The sequence below is a fragment of the Homarus americanus genome, unplaced genomic scaffold, assembly GCF_018991925.1.
Source record: "Homarus americanus isolate GMGI-L3 unplaced genomic scaffold, GMGI_Hamer_2.0 scaffold52512, whole genome shotgun sequence".
In the NCBI taxonomy this organism is placed as follows: Eukaryota; Metazoa; Arthropoda; class Malacostraca; order Decapoda; family Nephropidae; genus Homarus; species Homarus americanus.
The window spans coordinates 975,483-997,738 of NW_024735442.1; the positions used below are offsets into that span (position 1 = coordinate 975,483).

Consider the following 22,256-nt stretch of genomic DNA (forward strand, 5'->3'; position numbering starts at 1 on the left):
ACACTGACACGTGTCTCAGTCCTGCCTTCATATGTATTGTTTCAGTGTGCTGCACCTCGATACCTACACTCATTGACATAACATTTTATGTAGATTCTTTAATGAGGATACTTGAGGGTTTTAAGAAATCTGTAAAAAAAATAATTAAAAAATCACATTCAATGACCAACACCTGCTCACTGAAAACTACACAGTCATCTAATCAGATTTGCTGTATGCCTAACGAGAGCTAAGAAACTGCATCTGTAAACAGGCTGAGGGCTGCAGGAGGGGAGGGGGTTGTGTTCAGGCATTGCCACATTCACCAAGTTTATTTATTGATTCAGTATTATTTTCTTCTATGATGAGCCTCTTATGGTGTGTGATTACAGGTATAGTAGGGTCGGGATATATTGCAAGATAGGGTCCAAGGATCTTCGCCATATAATAAATCACAATACTGTATATAATTACATGTAATCAATGGGGAAAATAGGGTTAGGTTCTGGAGGCCAATAATAGTGACTAAACTTGACTTAACAAGTTTATTTTCTTATTAACTAAAGCACCAATGAACACTAGACTCTGGAACACCACCCTTGGCCCCATTGTGGGTCGATTACCTGTGCCCGGGTGGGCTGTTCCCTGTAAAAAAAAAAAAAAAGAAGGAATGCCAGACTCGGCAGCTGACGCCACACTGCCACCCTCACTTGACAATCCCACACCTACATAAACGAACAAACCAAAAATATTAGTTACAGTAGTATTAAATCTTTTCCATTAAGCTTTCCATTATCTTCACTTCACTTTCACGTCACTAGCAACCCATTTACATTCACCTTAGAAGTCGGAATCTGCAGCAGAATTGGCTGCTGACTCATCACTCAAGCCGCTTGACTCAGCCAGTCTCTTTCTGCTTTCATTAAATATGTCTTCTTTGGCATCTTTTTCCAGTTTATTTCTGTCTCATCACAATTCCAGATTTGATCTGAAGTATAGCCATCTTCCTCAACCACTTTTATTCCAATCTATCTTAACTTTTTCTGCTGCAGCTCTGCAGCCGATGCAGCTTCCCCTAACAGAGACACGTAGCATAATTTAGCTCTGTTGATGAAGCTGTGAAGCCAGCCTTGGCTAGCTGTGAATTTACATTCACTTGCTGGCTTTCCTTTTCGCTGAAGCAGACGTGTCTGTATTTCCATTGCTTCATTCTTTATCATTGGACCCGATATAGCAACTTTACGCTGTTGCATGTTTTCAAGAGCTGAATCAGAAAGACTGTGTGGGCGAGTGTGAATGCGTGAGTGAGCAGCCACGGTGGTGCCTTTGATGAGCAAATAACTCATTTGTTTGCCATGGCGGTACATTTGAAATATTTCCTGCCTGATTTCCCCCGCGAAATAAATAGAATTATCGCTATATATTGGAAAATGTCGATAATTTTGGTAGTTGCGATATAAAAAAATTGCTATAGTATAACCCGACCCTACTGTATCATAATTAATATAACATCTTCAATAATAAAAAGAAAATCAATATTCAGTGTTGATCAATACACTACAGTACTATTTACTAAGTGCTGAAAGCAGATGTGATAAGCATGAGTGGAAGGTAGCAAGGATGAGTGGCTGTTTGTGCTTTGTAAATATACACAATGACTCATGGTATTGAGTGTAGGATTCTCTTTTCGGAAAACATGATTATTTTACGATAATATTTTATCAACCGGCACCAAATTAACCTAAATATTAGATAATTATGGTGAAATTGTGTAGAGACGTGTCAATGGAATCCTGGGGTAGGGTGTCACCCACCCATGCACTCAAATCACTCTTATCTTCTATGTATATTACAGTATACCCCTACACATATTTTTACCTTTATAGTACTGTACAGTATACTCTACATTTTCTCTAAAGTCATAAAACAAATTCTGTGATTACTTACATATAACACTTTACAGTACAAACCAATCTTCTCAGTGAAAACAGTTATCGGCAACCTTGAAGACCTTAGTTGTTGAAGCACAGATATAACATAATAAAACAACTGAATTATTTTTTTTTTTAAATAGTCCAGTCTGCCCCAATTAGTCTTAGTGTGTCGAGATATTTCTGTATATTATTTCAGTACTGTATCCAATTTAAGGAAGATTTTTTTATTTTAAATGAAGTATCATAAAGCAAGTACAAATATTTGGTGAACTACTTACAGTATTTCATTGAGACATTTCACTTTTGTTTTGCAGGTGAACATGATGTCAGCACAGATGTTAGCATCTGCAGACACGGTCGCTGGCACTGTCTCTGACCTTGCACCAGGAGCAAAGGATGGTATGCGTATGTTGGAAGCACGTGCTGTAGCCATGAACCAATTAGAGGAACAAAATGCTCCGACGACACATGCTCCTCCTGCAGGTACAATACTACATATTTATGTGCTCCTCCTGCTAGAATGGTATTACATACAATCTTTCCTTCCTTTACACAGGTTCAGTTTACAGAACCTGTACACGGGGGGTGGTTTTTACACACAGTACAATACATGGAATGAATGAACAAGGTTTCTGAAATTTCTCTCGGCTGATTTTACCAGCAGCAGAGGTTATGGTCACTTAATATTTCTTTCCTAAGTCTTTGAGGTGTGTGTGTGTCTCTTGATCCACTCTATCCAACAGGGAATTATAAATTAAAAGGTTAAGAGATTAAGAAAAAACTTGGTTAAAATTTAAAAAATTGGAAGATTTGTCAGAAAATGTCGGGATTACCAAAATGTAATTGCATTACATACATTATTTTCACAGCAGGGATTAGGCATCAGATATTCATTTTTAAAGTTACTGTAATTTAGAAAGAGAGGTACTGTATTTACCAGGGATTCAGGAAAGGAATGGGAGGAAAACTATGAATATGATATGATATTTTTATCTTTGCTAAGAATGATCAGCACAAACTAAAGAAATATAACCCTTTGAAAATAACATTATTTGTTAAGATAGTTGGTACAGTGAGTTTAATAGACTCGCAACTTACGCGGGGGTTATGTTCCTGGGACCCCACATAAAGCTAAAAACTGCGTAAAATCAGAAACACTCCTAAAAATCCCCTAAATCGCCCTTAAATCACTATATATACGTACATATACACTAGAACTCGTAAATCATTACTGTAATGTACTGTAACAAGTGCATAACAGCATTAATAGAACACAGACATTATGTAGACAGACATGTGTTTTTGTTTTGAGATTATTCATCCCCTTCCCACATCACCATGGGAGGATCATCAGGGTCAGATAATGATGCAGGGGAGGATGTGGGCAGCTTAAGGTCACTGCGAGAAGTTGAGGGCATTGCTGATCTGCTGACTATGTTGATGTTGAGATTTTCTTAAAGAACATGGTGATGGGAAGCTGTCATTTTGTTTCCTAAGCTGCTGGAACATATTCTTATACTGAGCCATAAGACTTGTAAGACCTCGTGAGAAGTTGGAAATTGTAACCTAACCCCCGGGGTAATCCGTGTATAGTTTAAGAGTTCCTCCATACATAACCCTCCATAAATAAAAGAAAAAAAAAGATGATAATGGACTGCATGTGTTATTCTAAAAATGTCGTAAAACAAACTCGCATAGATCAAGAAGTGCCTGTATTAAGTTCTGAAATATAGCTTTAATGAGAAGGCTGGTAGTGAACTGGAAGGACTGAGTGAAGGAGTATATATTTTAAAAGGATTTCATTGTTCAAATATTATGATGTTTGAAGGTGCATAAACTAAGCATTATCCCTTTGTGTAATAGGTTTAGCTTATTGGAGTATAATGGTTACTAGAAGTGTACAGGGTATTTAGGAAACTTGTTTCATAACCATACAAAGTTAATGCTAAGGTGTAAGGAAACAACTCAGCTGCTAAGATTATTCATTCTTTAGTGTTAGCTCAAAGCAACTATAATTTTTAATTTTCATATTCCCCTTATTATAGGTGGCTCCAAAATTATGTTTGTGCGAGGTACAACCACCAAGAGGGAAGATGAGGTTGCAGATACAGCTCGTACCACAAATCCAGATGAAATTGACATTGATGATGAGGATGAAAATGATGATGATGATGATGAGGAGGAGGAGGATGATGATGATGGTAAGTTGTTTTTGACATTTATGAAGAGGATGATAATAATTATGAAGATGGTAAGTTGTTTTCTGGTATTGTTTGAAGGTATTATCATAGTTTATTGATAGCTTAAGTGACTCTGTCATCTCATTCTATGTTTTTTCAACAGCATCTTTGGACCTTTCTAGATGCTGAATGTGATTTTCTCTTTTCTCTCAAGCCTTTTTTTTATTACTGTCATTCAGTTGCTCTTACTGCTATAAAAGGTGGAAAATTATATGATACTAGATACCCCATAATTTTAAACTTTCTGCCAACTTGGGATCTTTCTAGTGTTCTATATTTAGAATTTTACTCTTTAAGGCCTTATTCCATCTAGTTTTAATTTGGATCTTTGATAATTCGTTCTTATCTCATGCAGTTTGATTAATTTTAAAAATTTGATTATAACAAACTACACAATCCAATGGTGAAAACAAGTTGTCTGAGACACAGCTGCTATGAATTATGCAAGCCAAATGAGGATCTAACTTGGTAATCCAAGTGGCTCTACATCCTTGATAATTACATGTAGTATGGTCCCCTTGGGTCATGGAAGGATAACAGTTGTCACTGAAACTGTTTGCATAAATATTTTGTCAGCCATTGTGGGTGTCTTCTCATAATTAATGCATAATCAGTGTCAAAAACATGGCATTTTTAAAATTTGTATTCTTAATTTTCCTGCAACGTTCACTTTCTGACCTGATAGTAACCTAAGGTTGATTTTGACCATCACTCAGTGACCCAAGGACCCCCTCCCCCCTGAGCCCCCCCTCCCTTACCATGCCACTGAGGCACAGTAAGCCAGTACCTTTGACAATTTGTGTGTGTGAAAACTACATTGTTATTGGCAAGTTGATTGGTGATAAATGGCAGCTGCCCTAGCTGACTCAGGTATTACTGTTATGATGTTGAGATAATGGAGGAACAGTATAAGCCTTGTGTTAGGTCATTATGAGATTGTGTAACCATAAATATTTGCTCCTACTGCCATGGAAAATATTGGAAGCAATAAGCATGGTTAAAAATTTGCTACACAAAATTCATGCAGTATACTAATACTGTACAGTAGAATCCCAGTTCACCGGTATTCGGGTAACTGGTAAATTCAACTAACCGGCACCAAAATGAAATGATAATAGTAAAAATATAAATTCTTCTAAAATCAGCTAGTACTGTATCATACGTTTGAACACCACATGCAACGAGGATGAGCTGCCATATTTATTGCTCTGATAAACAATAAAATTGATACATAGTATATAATAACCATAATAGCACATATTTTATGAACAAAAAACTCCTCCCACACTCAGAACATTCTCTGGGCAATGCTACCCACTTCAGTCAAGCACTTAACCAGCTTATTTCTAAGGCATGTTAGAGTATTGTAATGATTTTTCAACAAGTTTTTTAGTTTCATTACATCTAACAATAAACATGGTGGCTGGAGTGGCGATTCAGCTATGTAGTCATTCCCCACCACCTACACACACACACACACACACACACACGTTCATTTCCCACAAATACTGTACACACCTATGCTCTTCATTTTCCTTATTTTATAGTTTTTTATTATATTTTATTTATTTCTAAGCCACATCATTTATATAGAGTGGAATAAGTGTTAAAGAAATCCGTTTTTCTGTGAATTTGTGAGGTCATCCTATAGCACTGTGCATTGTAGGATTTATTGGGGGGATCCTAAGAATGATTTTCAACTAACTGAAAAAACTGTTTATCCAGCACCTCTCAATCCTGAGGATTCTACTGTACCAGGCATGCCACTCGTTAAACCAAGTTGTGGTGGAAATTTGAGAAATGTATTTAATAGGATGTGATTTATTAATATACGTACTGTATACAGTAATGCCACGATACCGTATATTGTGTTGTCTATCTGTGGAAGTCGTGTACAGTACTGTACAGTACAGGTGTATTGTCAGTTAACAACTGCCTTTGATTTTATTACTTTACTTGCTAATGGTATTTTTATTTTTTTTTATTTTTTATTTATTTATTTTTTTTCAATGCCAAATTTTGACTTTTTTCTTTGTGACTCATGAAATCCTGGATCCTTCCTGGAGAGACACTTATTGAAGTACAGTAGCTGTTTAAAGCTGTGGAAATGCAGCTAATAATTAATTACACAAACAGATCAATTATTAATGCTCTATTATTTTTCAGATCTTCCTCAACAACGAGAAGTGCCATCAGCAGTGTTTGGTCAGTTGAAAAAAGATTAAACTGCAGTTTGAAATTAATATTTTAAAATAAATTTAATATTGACATGGAGTTTTGATTTACTCTTTTTATCACATGCCAAGAGAAGAGGACATAGTAATCCTTTGACTTATCTCAAACAAATAAAAGAGTCCTGCAGGGTTAATCCTTACAAACATAAAATTGTATCTAATTGTAATTTGGCTCTCCCAATTATGTACAGTGATTTCAAAACAATTGGCATTTAGATGAAGAAAGCACTTCCTTAATCATCACACCTGAATTCGATGAACAGTCCACCTCAGAGAAGTTTAATTTAAATCTACTGGGTATTTCTCCCTTGGTAAGAATTTGGTCCATGAAACAATTACAGTACAAAGTTCCGTTCTTTCACCTACTCTCTTACTTCTTTTTATCAATGATTTACTTCACACTACAACTAATTCTATCCATTATTACGCTGATGATTCTACTCTTCACTCTTCTCATTTTCCCTTCCCCCTAATTCTCAAACTAGATCTTTTTCTAGAGTTGATATCATTACATTTATCAATGGAGATCTGTGCAGCATATCCGAATGGGGAGGTAGAAACTTGGTTAAATTCAATAGTAATAAAACACAGTACGTGTATTTACCAATTACACTTTCCAAATTAGATGATCTCCCACCAATCACATCTCAGGATGCAATCATTCTGCCAAATTCTAAAACAGATATGCTAGGCCTAACCATTTCCTCTAATATGCCATAAAAGCCACACATCCACAACATTGCTAAAGCTGCCTCCCGAAAGCTGGGAATGCTGTACAGATGCTGTAGCTACTTCACTCCTGAGCAGTTACTAGGTAACTAGGCAGTTCAGGCATTCTAATCTCAAAGGGTGGCTGAGGTGTCGAAGTGCCAGCACCAGTCTGGTGGCCCTCCTTTGGACATTTTCAATCATCTGACAGTCCCTAGCATATCTCGGGGACCAGACAGGGTGACAATACTCCAGACGGGTAAGCACCTCACTCTTGAAGAACATTACAACCTTCTTATAAGACCTAATATTTTAGTTGCTTGGTTCACCTTCTCACAATGGCCCAAGAACTTCAGTTCATTGACAACATATACACCTAGGTCCTTTTCGCATTCAGTCTCAATTAATGCAGTTTCTTCGCCCCGTTGGGACATATGATACGCCTCCTTACCGTTGGTACGTCCCAGGTGCAGCCTCATACACTTCGTGACATTGAATCTTAGCAGCCATTTCTTCAACCATTCTTGAAGCTCACAGAGATCTTTCTGCAGCTCTTCACAGTTTGGTTGGTTCTTAATTTCCAGAAATAACTTGGTATCATCCACACACATTTATATGGAGAAGTGTACAGCTTCTTGCATATCATTTATGAAGCAAACAAACAACTGTTAAGAAGAAAACCCAGAAATTCGAGGCGTGGGTTAGGTCAAACGATGAGCAGGACAGGAGGTTGTATGCAAGATCCAGTAACCAAGTAAAGTCAGAGTGTAGAAGGGCTGAAAAGTAGTTCCAGAGGCTGGTTGCAAGCGAGGTCAAGTCAAACTGTCATGGATTGCGTTAGGCTTACCCACACAACCAACTCCAAAGTTTGTTTTACTAGAGATAAGGCACCTGGCAAGCCATGACTGCAAAATATTTTTTCCATTAGTGGTATGTTAGCCAGCCAAGAGGGGGAGGCCATTGAGACAGTGTTGTACTGTTCATCGCCTCATGCCCCAAAACCACATTTTATAGTAGTATCCCCTAGGTCATGGGTTAGTTAAGACGTCCACCTTCTCCTCCTGAAGGGAATGGGACACCACACAGAGTCCTCCACCGCCACCCCGTCCTGTGACCGTCAGTGACACGAGAATAAGTGCGCTAACCTAGGCTGTTATCCCCGGGGAAATATCACGTGTGGATGCCTGGTTGCAACAAGCAATCCAGGCTGGCCTATCAAACCTACAGTAAATGGTTAATCAATTCATGCTTGCAGAGTTCTCCTGCGTGACACCCGTCTACAGTGACCGTGATCGACACGAGATTAAGTGTGTTAACCTAGGTTTGTATTCCCTGTGGAAAAATCACGTGTGGAAGCCTGGTTGCCACGGTGTTCACAAGAGAGGATGCAAACAATCTTGCTGCGTTTGAGGACAGACGGTTCGACACAGCGCTGACCTACATTGTGTTCACAGAAGAGGTCATAAGAAATAAATTGCCAAAGCTAAAGGTTCAAAGAGTCCCAGCCCTGACATAGTGCATCCTAGAGTGCTAAGAGAGTTGTGCAACTAGCTTGCTGAGTCCCTGAAGATCCTATTCTGTAAATACCTGGATGAACAAAATGTCCCCAGTGATTAGAAAGTGGCTTATGTGAGTCCTATCTTCAAGAAGGGCGATCGTCACTCCACGAACAACTATAGACCGGTAAGCCTGACCAGCATAATATGTAAAGTACTTGAGAGTATTATCAGAGATGCCGCAGTGGAACATCTACGAAACAACCTTGTAAATGATTGCAACACGGTTTTATGCCGGGGCGCTCCTGCGTGGGTAGAAGACTTTCTACATGAGCGCAAGCAGTGTGTGGTGATTAATGGCACGAAATCATCATCCGTACCTTTCACAAGTGGGGTACCAAAGGGCAGCGTATTGGGCCCGCTGTTGTTTGTTTGTTTCATAAATGACATGCCTGACGTTGAACACTCCTCCATAGAAATGTTTGCCGATGACGCCAAGTTATTTCGGGAAATCAAGAACCAAGTGGACTGTGAAGAGCTGCAGAAGGACCTCTGTGGGCTCCAAGAATGGTTGAAAAAATGGCTGCTGAGATTCAATGTCACGAAGTGTAAGAGGATGCACCTGGGGCGTACCAACGGTAAGGAGGCGTATCATATGTCCCAACGGGATGAAGAAACTGCATTATTTGAGACAATGTGAAAAGGACCTAGGTGTGTATGTTGACAATGAGCTGAAGTTCTCGGGCCATTGCGAGAAGAAGGTAAATCAGGCAAATTTATTATTGGGTCTTATAAGAAGGTCGTTCAGATATCTAAACGGTCTGTCCCTCGTAACGATCTTCAAGAGTGAAGTGCTTCCCCATCTGGAGTACTGTCACCCCGCCTGGTCCCCGAGATATGCTAGGGACTGTCAGTTGGTTGAAAATGTTCAAAGGAGGGCCACCAGGCTGGTGCCTGCACTTCGGCACCTCAGCTACCCTGAGAGATTGGAGCGCCTGAACTTGCCTAGCTTATATTACAGACGGGCAAGGGGCGACCTAGTTGAGGTGTATAAGCATCTCAGGGGGCACTACTCAGTCGAGTGTCCTTACTTGGAGCTGGCGGACGCTCGCCCCACAAGGGGTCACAGCTCAAGATTGAAGAAGCCGCAAGTCCAGAAAACTGTGAAGAGGATAAAAGAAAAGGAAAAGTAATCAGAGACGTGACCGATAGCCCAAGTGGCTAACGAGCCGATCAGTGGTGAAGAGGATAAAAGTAAAGTAAAGTAACAATATAGGTATGCTATACATGGTGTTTCTCAAGTTATTCACTTTCCATCTGTTTTTTTTCTCAAATACTGTTGTTAGTAAGGTAGAGAAAAATATTGTCAACCAGATTGAACGGATATATGCGTCAAAATTAAGGATCCCTTTAAAAAAATAACCTACAGTACAATAAGACAGTTATTGAATAATTTATAATTCATTAATTAGTTTGTAAAAAATCTGATTTGAATAATAATATCTTATAATAAAAAATTGACATTTATATATATTACCTGAAATAATCATTTATACCCATACTCCCTTAAATAAATCGGCGGGAAAACAAAGGCAGAGACCCACCAGGAGGAAGGAGACACCTGCCTTAGGAGAAATGGATCTAGCAACATACAGTGATAAAAACTGGGTCAATACATTCGTCGATTCTACTATCCCTGACATATGCAAGGAAGAACCATGTGTGTTAGGTGTAGATGAAGCTGGCAGGGGCCCAGTACTAGGTGAGAACATACCACTACTGTGTGTTATCCTCGTCTATTGTATACCTATACTGTGTAAATCTTGACCAAACAAATAAAATCGATGAAGGTGGAGGAGACAGTTATCACCAGAATGAACTTTTGGTGGTAAATTATAGTAGTTCACACAACTCTGTAAGAAAGTCAAAACTGCCTTGTGTTTTAGTTATCGCCCCCAGGATTTTGGGTAGAGAGAAACAATCGTTTTCGACAAAAATCTTGGCCAAGTGAATGCAAAATACACCATAAAGCTCTAGAAAAACATAAACCTAACTTTTTTTGGATGACCTAACCAATCCTAACCCGATCAAACATAACCTGACCTATCCTAACCGACCCTATCCTAACCTAACCTGACTTAACCTGACTCAGTGTTTTTACATAACCAGACTCTCACCATATGAGGGAATCACTGTTATTTTTACTTTATTCCGAATACGAATCCAAAATTCGAGTGGGCTTGGGAGGTGGAGAAAACCATGAGATCTAAAAAAATGCTATTGTTTGTTCGTTTTTTCACAAAAACGCGCAATCAACTCCATATAATTGATGTGGCACCCATCGCAGACTTTCATGGCCGGAAATGAATTTGAATTTCGATGCATGAGACCCAATATCACAATCGGGAATTCTAAAAGCAAAAACCACAATTCATTTTAATTGGTGGCAAAAAAAGAAAGCTTTTGATTGTCCAAGTTACCTGTACGGGAACGCATGCTCCCGACAATTTATGCGACCTGTGGTGTAATGGTCAGCATGCTCGCCTCGCAAGCTAGCGGACCTGAGTTTGATCCTCGAGCAGGGTGAAACTATGGTCAAGTTTCTTTATGCCATTTGCCTCTGTCTACCCAGCAGTAATTGGGAACCTGGATGTTAATTGATTTGCTGATTGTATTCCGGGGTAATGGTTAGCCAGTGCAGTTGGCGAGCTATCCACTCTTCTCGGACTATAGCTCCTCCCCGACTTACGACCACCCGGACATAAAACCGCCTCAGTTGTACCAAAATTTTGTCAAATTACGTATTTTCGAGTCCCAACGGCAGTGATTGCACTGTGTACTGAAAATTCTTTTGGTGTGTAATTCACTTTAAAATGGCTGGCAAGCTTAAAAGTGAGAGTTTTGGGGTGCTGAGAAGAAAAAGAGACACCCATTTAGGTTTTCTATGTATTATTTAAGCATTTTCGACTTACGACCATTTCGACTTATGACCTGGATTTGGGTCCCTAACCCCGTCGTAAGTCGGGGAGAAGCTGTATTCCGTGACACTGGGTCATGCAGCTCATTAACTTGGGGTGTGGTTGTTGTGTTGGCGACAGCTTCTACACCTTAAAAAAAAATCGTGCCTAGGAGGCCCTTGGGCTGGCCATCCTCGATTTCGAGGGGCTTCCATTATATTATATATGAAGGGAACACGCTGAGTGGGAGGTCGGGTAGGCGATAATTGCTGAAGATTAATGGAATTAAGGAGAGAAAGATATGGTATGCGCCATCTCCGTTATCATTTGCTTTTGACGGTCATGTAATAAAAGAAAATTATCTTAAAATTAGACGTCTTTTTCGAATATAATTAAAGATTTTGGGTAGGAATGCTGTGTGAACTACTATAAAAATACCCTTATGAAATTGCACCAAGATTTCTGGAGTTAATTGCAGGATTGTTGATATTTATCCAGTTGTCTGTTGGGTATTTTTTTAGACTAATACCAGGAGTTGATAGAATTAGGTGAAACTTTGTTGTGATTCATTTGAATTAGACCATTTCTATCGCAAATAACTTGTTTCCGAGTTATGACCCCCTACCCCATGACAATAGTGAGGGGGGGGGGAGTAAGGTGGAAATGGTTTATATTTGCAATATAAATGAAGGTTAAATTGAAATGAATCACAACAAAAAAGGCTAATATTGACGACTATACTGCTGATGTGTTATTTGTTTTGATGTTTGAGGTATAGTCACCAATATTAGCTGGTTAAGGTTAGGTTAGTTTAAGGTTTGGTGAAGTTAGGTTAAGTTGGGTTAGGTTAGGTTAAGTTGAACTTTTAAATAAACACTTTCACACATTTGCCTTAACTGCGACAGTGTCCACTATAAAACAGTGAAATTGTGGCATTTTTAAATTTGCAAACTTAACCCAACAATCCTAACCTAGCCTAACTGCGAGGACCCAGTTGCTAACTTACGTGCACCCAGTGTTGCTTCAAGCGCCCTCCTGATCTCATCTGCTCCCGCCCAAGGGAAATAATTAAAAAATCCAAACCAAAAACCAAATTCGTTATTATTCATTTATGACAATATTACATATAAGGGAAAAGTTGCAGATTGGTAAGAAATGTTGATGCACCAAACCTATTAGAACTTGAACCTATCCTAAAGTAACCTTCCTAACCCTACCTTACTTACCAGAAAAACCTTTTAAAACATACCTAACAATGCTTAATGGATTCTTGTTTCAATTTATGTATTAACTCCTTTGGTATTAGTCTAAACAAATTACCTAACCGACAACCAGCCAAAAGTTAAAAAACAAAACAATGATTTCGGAACTATATCATCTCGATTATGCAAGTAGACTTAGGGCCTTAGGACTTACAACCCTTCAGCCAAGCAAAATAGGGCAGATGTAATTGAAACATTCAAAATCCTTAAAGGGATGGAAAACACCAACCCGGGATATTTCTTTGTGATGTCGCGCACCACCAACTTGAGAGGACATACCGGTAGCTCCAAGCTAACCAAGTTATTATGCAGAAGGATTATATGTACTGTATAGGGAAATACTTTTTCACACAGGGGTTGGTAGACCTATGGAACAGTACCAGCCCAAGCTGTGGAATCAGAACAGTAGTGGGCTTCAAAATAGCCTTTGACAGAATTACCAAGAACACTGGAGGGATCCTATATAAGCTACCGCCCTCCTTGCCTTGGCATGGCCGCCTCTAGAGGGTTGACATTTGGTAAATAAGGTACTACCGAGAGAAGTACCATGAATGGGATCAAAACGAATTATTTTTTTTTATTGGGTGCTCATTCCTGCTAATATCAGATGTTTCATGATGGTGTCTCAGTTTACCAAAGCACCAAAGGATTGAAGACCACGGCCTATTTGCTTTTTTATAGAAGTAAACACCCAAATGACATAATGGAACTGACATATATAAGAAAAGTTAAAAAACAAAACAATTATTTGGTGTGCTAGATAACTTATATTTTCTTTATCGCCAATGTCACAGGTCCTATGGTGTATGGGATTTGCTTCTGTCCAGTTAGCAAACATGAAGACCTCAAAGCTGCAGGCGTGGCTGATTCTAAGACACTGTCAGAGGAGCAGAGAGAGAAGATATTTAGTATAATGCATGAAAACAGTGATTACATTGGTTGGTCACTCGAAGTCATATCACCATTAAATATATCCAACAGCATGTACAAAAGGTAAGACCAATGAATCTGCCTTAATGGTGTACCCTGAGATGGTAAATGCAAAGTACGGTAATCAGCTCAGGCAGTTACAAGAATTATTTTTTATCATTCTCTAACATTAACGTACAGTATTCAAAACTTAACACTATAACTTTCCACAATCATTTATCAAGATCCTTGTTGTTGTAGGATTATTTACTAGTGTATAACTACATGTGCAAAACCCCATTGAATATGTTACTACTACTATATGTAAGTATGAACCCCTTTGTCTCAACCCGTATACTGTATTTAGATTCAGTTTTTATTAATATTGTATGTACTGAATTTCCAAAGACTACAGTCAACAACAAAAAAATTCTACGCCTTTTCAGTGTTAAACAATATGACACACCAAGCCAATAATTCTGAACAACATTCATTTACTAGGGTGATTCTTGTTAATTTCTCCATATTAACTATACACGTACTGTATACCCCAAAACCAATTTCCCATTAGGAAAAGTTTGGAAAAATTATGAAAAGTTAAATAAGAATTTCAGTACTTATTGTATACAGATACTGTACTGTCTATCACATCTTTTCAGACCAAAAGTATCACTGAATGAGGTATCGCACAATGCAGCCATTGGCCTAATTAAGCGTGCTATTGCAGCTGGGGTGAAGGTGTCTGAAGTCTATGTTGATACTGTGGGTCCTCCAGAGAAATATCAGGTTGGTATTTTTAATTCGAGTGATGTACTGCATTAGTCTAAAGAACTACAGCCAATGGAAGGATATCCTTGACATCTGTCAAGGTTGTGTTGCTGTGGGTAGTCATGCTAATTTGTACAATATACTATATGTTGTTGCTCCAGTACTACAGTGCAATATTTATATTGTGTGAAATGTAGGATAATCTGTGTTTTAAACAGTAATGGGTCTTTTTTCATAGGGAGAACTTTTGTCTGGGAATTATTGAGTTTGCCATCCAGTGGTGGGGAATGCATCTGCTTAAGGGGGGATCCAATCATTTGAGGAGGCTGACTTTAAAGTGAACAGCAACATACCTAATTTGTTTTTATTATCATGGATTTGTGCCATTTCATCTTGCTTATCCACCCCCTCCTGTGTAATACAATTAACTAGTCATAGGTTGCAGAGTTATAAGAATTATTCAAAGTGGCACTCAATTCTAATTGGTATTTTACTATCCCATCCTCAGGCTAAGCTCCAAGATGTCTTTCCTACTATTAAGGTGATCGTTGAAAAGAAAGCTGATGCTTTATTTCCCTGTGTTTCAGGGGCAAGTATTTGTGCAAAGGTGAGCATTAATGGCTGTTTATTGACAAATATCAAAGTTTAGCACTTCAGCACAGTAGTGCCTTGATTTGTGGAAATTTAAGAAGGAAGAGTGAGGAAATTAAAAAAGTTCCTTGAAATTTTCAAAGTTGCCCCCTTCTGCCTCAGTGCAGAGATCTGTGAATAAATGATTACAAAAACCTACTGGGGTTTCACTTCAAATTCACTCTCATTAATACAACATCTTAAATGTATTGTCACATGGAAACTATGCAGATTCTGACATTTTACCATAGAGACATTGTGGTTTAGAATTATCCAAAGATTTCATCCTCCAATTTAATGTACTCTTTGCTGAATCACCCTGTATATATATATATATATATATATATATATATATATATATATATATATATATATATATATATATATATATATATATATATATATATATATATATATATATATATATATATATATATATATATATATATATATATATATATATATATATATATATATATATATATATATATATATATATATATATGAAGTACCCTCTCCTGAATTATATACTGTATGCAGTATGTATTGTTCATTCCTTTTTACTTGACTTCTCTCCTTCCAACAATTCCTATTGTTTTATTTTTCAATTTTGGTGTTCATTTTCTATTATGAAGGAGTGTGGCCAGGCAGGTGTTTATCCCAGCTCTTATCATTCAGTAACTCCCAGGTTTTTTTTTCTTATTCCCTTCACAGGATAAGATTCAACTGAGGGTTGCCTCTTCTTATCATTTAGTTCACCTGAACATGTACCTGTACTGCAGCTACTGTATTCAATTTATTGCAAATATTCTTCAATAACTTTTATGTTTGCTTGTTGAAATTCTAGGTAGCTCGTGACAGAGCTTTGAAAAAATGGGAGTTTCCTGAAGGGACAGAAGTAGACAACTGGGGTAGTGGATACCCAGGAGGTGAGGCAAACCGATACATTACAGTATGTGTACTGTACTGTACTTATTTTAATAGCCTGAAAGCACATTGTTAACCCTGTGTATACTGTAGCATGTGTCATAAAGTTAAAAATGCAGACCAAACTCTCAGTGCTAACCAAAGGTATTACAGTACTGTATAATGTTACTGTGACATTAATGAGCCTTTATTAATAAGTACTATAGTATACAGTATTGGGGGGATGCTGGAGGGGTTTTAGACTGTATGTAATATGTAACTGTATGCCATAATGTGAGTCAAATGAAAGCAGTTAAAATTATAGAGTTATGTATCCTGATAAAATCATCCTGAGTGTTAAACATGCTTTCTGGTAGAGATATACCGTCCTGAATGGTCAAAATGTTTAATGAAAGTTCATACACAAAAGTGCACCAGGATGGAATAATAAACATTAAAAGATACAGTAAGACCCCCCTAAGGCACACTATATGGGGCTCAAGCTAATCTGACTTATGTAGACCCCTGACCCCCTGTAATTTAGACCACCATTTTGCTGAAAAATCATATCCAAAAACAAAATTCAAGTTAAAATACTTATTTACAGTATACAGTACTTACATTGTAGCAGAGGAATTTTAAGGTTATTGCAGCAGATAAATCTTGATGAATCTTGAGTTAGAGGACAAGGGGGGCCACATAAACTTTACTGTAGCTTCACTTATACAGTAGAACATCGATATGACAGAGATAGGCTCCAAGAGAGGTCGCTTTAAACCGAATTCGCACTAAATCAAAGTGTTGTTTCAATGGAATAATTTAGTTTGGTACTTGAGAGAAACACAAAAGACTAAAAAGACTGAGAGTCTACCCAGATGCACCTCAGCCCATCTCTCCTAGAATAACATAATTTTTTTTTTTTTAATATTATGTTAAAACAAACACTCATAAATCAACACAGCTAATATTAAGGGATGCAAAATGGTCTGTTTACTGGCTGGGAAGATGTATAGTAATTCTTGCCCATGGTTCCCCAGATGCAGTAACAAAGAACTTCCTTATGAACTCCATTGACCGGGTGTTTGGCTTTCCTGGTATAGTACGGTTTTCATGGTCCACAGCGGAGAAGATCATTGATGAAAAATGTGTTCCTGTGACTTGGTGAGTTAATTCTCTATTAGTCAGTAGATCTATATTCTATAAAGACTGAATATGTAATCTAGAGAAGAAGTGAAATTTATGTATTAGTAGGTAGTAGGCAGTTATCAAACAGGGAGGTACTACCACCTATTGCATAGTGGTACAAAGCCGTTGGGTTTGACTTGACCTCATTAACAATCTGCCTCTGGAACTCTTTTTTTTTCAGCCCTTCAACACTCTGACTTTGCTTGGTTAGCGTCCATCAACAACACTCAGCTCATAATACCCACACTGTGCTACACACACCAACACCACCCACACATCACACGTACACCCTTACATCACACACAAACACACCTTCCAACACCACCCACACACCTCTACATCACCCACACACCTCTACATCACTCACACACACCCCCAACATTACACCTACTACTACTTACTTTGCTGTCATTCGGAATCTAGTATGACGATCATCCAGCTGTGGTAAAATGATATGGGTTATTAGGGATGTCACCTAGGTTAGTGAGTTTTGAGGTGACTAAAAAGCCCGATATGGGACTGGCAGCGTCGTCCACATTCGTTGCACATGTGGAGGGCTCCGTGTACTGTGGGAGGGGCAGTAACATTACACACACACACACACTCCCACAACCACACACACCCGCTAAAAACCACACTCACACACCCCAACATCACAACTCCACACACACACATTCCAACACCACTCATACACCCCCAACAAGGGAATTAAGATGGCATTCTTGAGGAGTGAGAGTCTTATGTATGACACATCTGCGTGTGTGTGACTGCATGGTAGCGAGTTAAATATTAACTGTTTAGGAGCGCTTGGTAACACTCATTTCCACTCCATCTCTCTAATTACCCACACCTTTCTGCTTTCTCACTCCATATTTTAAAATGTTATGTAACGTAATGTTGAGGGGATACAACTTTGCTTATTTATACTTATACTTAACACAATCTCTTAAAAAATACTTTAGGTTGGCAGTCAAAACGGCTGAGGGTCCACCAGAGGGCTTCCGTTAGGGCAGCAAAGATCATGTTAGTGGTGCCATGTAATGGCCTAAAGCCACACTGAGATTCTGGTAGGAAGTTTTCTGCCTCAGGAAGAAGTCTGCTTAGGAGGACTCGGGCGAAAATCTTGCCAGCCACGGACAGTAGCGAGATCCCGCGGTGGTTGCCACAGTCTGACCGGTCTCCCTTGTTCTTATAAATATTGATGATGGAGGCATCTCTAAGAGCTTGGGGGATTTCCTCCTTTGCCCATATATTCTCCAGGAGAGAGTGGAGACGGTTAGTAAGCAGAGGTCTTCCTGCTTTATACAGCTCGGCTGGGATTCCATCAGGCCCTGAGGCTTTGTTATTTTTCATCTGTTTGATGGCAGTAGCTACCTCATCCAGGGATGGAGGATCGCTGAGATGGGTCAGCTCTGGTTGCTGAGGGACCTGCTGGGTAGTCAGGACATCCACATCAGTGTTTCGGTTGAGCAGCAAATGATAGTGCTCTTTCCAGCGCTGATGGATGCCTTCTTCATTGTTAATTTGGGAGTTACTGTCGGATGAGTGGAGGGAGGGCTGTGCCATGAGTGATCGGCCCATAAATTTTTTTTAGTGCAAATGAAAAATTTACGCATTTCCTGATTACTCTCAAGATTTCACTTTGTGTACCGACGCTTCAGGACTAGGAATCGGAGCTGTACTCATGCAGTTGGACTCAAGAGGAAAATTTAGAGTGATTGCTTTTGCAAGTCGTAAACTTAATGATGCCGAAACAAATTATTCAGTAACACATTTAGAGACGTTAGCTGTTGTTTGGGCACTAAAAAGTTTAAAGACATCATTTTTGGTTATAAAATAACTGTTTTTACGGATCATGCGGCAGTAACAGAACTGTTCCATGGTAGAAATATATCAGGCAGATTAGCACGCTGGTATTTGACCATTCAAGAATTCAACTCCGAGTTTAGGTATTTACCAGGAAGAGCGAATGTGGTCGCCGACTCCTTGTCTAGAAATATTGCACCAGTGCTGCCTGTATCTATGATCACTCTTTCACAATTAGAGGATGAACAACGACGCGATCCCTTGTGGTCTGCAGTCATTTTTGCTTTAGAGTCGGGAGAGGAAGTTAAGCTTCCAAAATTGATTCTTCCGCTCAGTCAGTTTGAATTACGACATAACATACTCCATCGATCCAAGAAGACGTCTGAGGGTATAGTTACGCAAATAGTCGTACCTGACACGTTGTGTGAAACGATTATAACATTGTTCCACGATGTTCCTCAAGCAGGTCACCAAGGATGCGACAAATGCCTTGCGGACATTAGGAAAAATATTTTTGGAAAACTATGAAGAAAGACATAGAATTGCATATTGCTAAGTGTTTGTCATGTGCTCAACATAAGTGTACTACAAAGTCACCGGCTCCAATTCTACAATATCCTACACCAGAACGTCCGTTTGACACAGTCGGGATAGACTTGTTACAACTTCCGAGAAGTCATCAGGGATCCTCGTACGTCCTAGTGTTTGTGGATCATTTTTATAGATTTGTGATTTTAGTTTCACTGAAGGATAAAACAGCCGAATCTTGTGCCTATGCCTTAGTGATGAATCTTATACAGTGATCCCTCAGTTAACGAACACAATTCGTTCCACAGAGTCGTTCGTTAACCGAAAATTTCGTAAGCCGAATCCATTGTTTCAATGGGATATTGGGTAATTGGTTCCAGCTCACAGAAAAGTACATACTACAAAGTAAAAAATAAAAATGCAGTAAAGTGCACTTACTTTGAGGTGTGTATGTAGAAGGTTCCTGGTTGATGATGATGGGAATTAGAAGTGGGGGTGGAGGAGAAGGGAGAAGAGAAGGAAGTGGGGATGGAGGAGAAATCACCTTTCAGGGGACCCGTGCTTGATGCAGTCATTTCACCAATAAAATTTTAAGTTCACTAGGTGTAATTCAAGATTATTTTATTTAAATCAACACTGCACTGTGCTATATATTATCAATATGTTAACTAAATTTCAGAATGACCAATAATTTTAATGTAAAAATGCAAAAATATTCAAGACACCAACAAAATCAATGTTCTCTCCACTGTCAACAAAGCCAAACTGGTGGGTGAGTCAAGCGGCTGATGGGCGCACAAAAACCTAGTTCCCTGTACTCCATATATTATCAATATGTTAACTAAATTTTAAAATGACGAATAATTTTACTATAAAAAATGCCAAAATATTAAAGAGCACAACTTTCTTGATATTTGCTCCACTGGAAACGAATGTAAACATAGAACAGATTACTGAATTGGCAGACTAGCCCATCAACTGATGGGCTAGTTTGCATCATGGGCCTTTATCAAAAACCTTTGTTCTTGGTATCATTTTGTTTCGCACAAGAATTGTAAAGCTACTTTTTTTTCCCAAGTGTACTCAACCATGTTCCTAATGTTTAAGCAGGGTTGCAGTGTCACTTGAAGTGAATAATTTTGAATAAAATTGAATCATTAAAGTCCTCTGAATTTTTTGAAAAAATATCAAAATGTGGGAAGAGATTTAAAGGATTTTTTTTTATGATTATCTGCTTTTGCAAATGTATAATCATTGACAGGAAAGCTGCAATTAAAATCTTTCAAAAGTACTGTACAGGTATATCCACTTACCATCAAGTGTTAAAAATGTGAGGAGAAGCTTGAAACATTGTCAAAAGTTTCCTAAAGTCAGCACATTGACAACATACTTCTTTATGGATATGGAACCAACATAGAAGATGTAAAAGACCTGTAGTAATTCCATCTGCAAATTCTTTCTACTGTTTAAACTGTTCAGTCAATTTATATAATTTGTTGAAATTTGGTGTACAGTGTACTGTATTTTTTCATTAACATCTATATAAAGTATATAAATGATATGAGGGCATAGTGTTGAATGTTTTTAAGGGATAACAGCAAATGAAGGGAATCTACCAGTAATTGCTCTTGACTGTAACCCCCTGTAGTACAGCAGGAAAGGGCCTGAAAAAAAGTGATATTATGGTACTGCTTATCCATTGCATTTTATTTTTACAGGAATGATGAAGATGAAGAAGATGAGAAAGACAAGACACCTTCTGTCTTGCAGTTCTTTGCCAGAAAGCATAAATCCTCAGATGGTGGGTCAGCAGCCCCTCCACCACCCAAGAAGCGACATCACTTCTTTACAGAACGCTGCCTGAAGTCTGTGGAGAGCTTCTGAAATTTAAATTTTTATAAGAGTTTTTCATGGGATAATTAAGATTAGGCAAAGGTTACAAGTATCTCAGGTTGGCAGTTCTTCCGCTTTCTTGTACCTGTCTTCAAATTTTTTTATCTTGACCCATTTGCTTCTGTTTACAAAAACATCACTTGTTTACTTTTGATGGGATGAATTCTTGGAAGAGTTTTCAACAGGGTCATTATAACATACCTGATATGGAGATCCATACATAAGAGTGTTATTTCTTACTTATGAGCAGAGTTGTAAAAAGTACTGGACTTTGTTACTTTAGTAAAAGTATTGTTACATTGGCAAAATGTTACTCAAGTAGATGTAAAAGTATCGATAGATCAATGTACTCAAGCAGAAATAAAAAAATATCTCATTCATAAAGTACTCAAGTACTGAAAGTAAAAAGTAACAACAAAATTATTAATTGCTTCAAATATTAAATCCACAGTAAATTATAAAAAACTACTTAACTAAAGATAAAAATAAAAGACACAGCATTACACATGCTTTTTTGCAAATCTTTCTATTGAGATTAATCAATAACTGGTTCTCAAAATTATGGCTGACCAATCAGGATCTTTTAGGCCTAAATATAAACCCAGCATGACCTACCGAAAGAGAATATGTTCTGCTGCTCTTCTCCCTATAAGCCATCGCAGGGATAGTGAACAGTGTTGTATTGTTCATCGTGTCTCACGTCCCCAAAATCACATTTTAGCCAATAGGCCCTAGACCATGGTTTAGTCAGGACATGTCCTGTGGACTGTCAGTGAGATTGTTTGTGTTCTAACTCAAGTCACCTTATTAGTTCTCTGCAA

General features: G+C 38.3%; 2 protein-coding genes across 3 annotated transcripts in view; both read left to right on the forward strand.

Annotated features, from left to right (window-relative positions):
* The window catches only part of LOC121870967 (pre-mRNA-splicing factor syf1 homolog), a 28,464-nt gene extending 22,043 nt beyond the window's left edge, over nt 1-6,421 (forward strand). The window contains exons 14-16 of the mRNA XM_042372955.1: nt 2,228-2,396; nt 3,959-4,114; nt 6,320-6,421. Coding sequence (XP_042228889.1) covers nt 2,228-2,396; nt 3,959-4,114; nt 6,320-6,378 — 384 coding nt within the window. The 3' untranslated portion in view covers nt 6,379-6,421. The remainder of the gene's footprint in view (nt 1-2,227; nt 2,397-3,958; nt 4,115-6,319) is intronic.
* A 3,757-nt stretch (nt 6,422-10,178) lies between these two features.
* LOC121870968 (ribonuclease H2 subunit A-like) lies at nt 10,179-21,813 on the forward strand. 2 transcript variants are annotated; one of them, XM_042372956.1, is made up of 7 exons: nt 10,179-10,353; nt 13,605-13,803; nt 14,379-14,505; nt 14,996-15,094; nt 15,965-16,046; nt 17,061-17,184; nt 21,261-21,813. In XM_042372956.1, the coding sequence occupies exons 1-7, from the start codon at nt 10,227-10,229 to the stop codon at nt 21,424-21,426; spliced, it is 924 nt and encodes a 307-aa protein (XP_042228890.1). In that variant the 5' UTR covers nt 10,179-10,226; the 3' UTR covers nt 21,427-21,813. The 2 variants fall into 2 exon arrangements, with proteins under 2 accessions (XP_042228890.1, XP_042228891.1); XM_042372957.1 differs by lacking the exon at nt 14,996-15,094.
* The last annotated feature ends 443 nt before the right edge of the window (nt 21,814-22,256 follow it).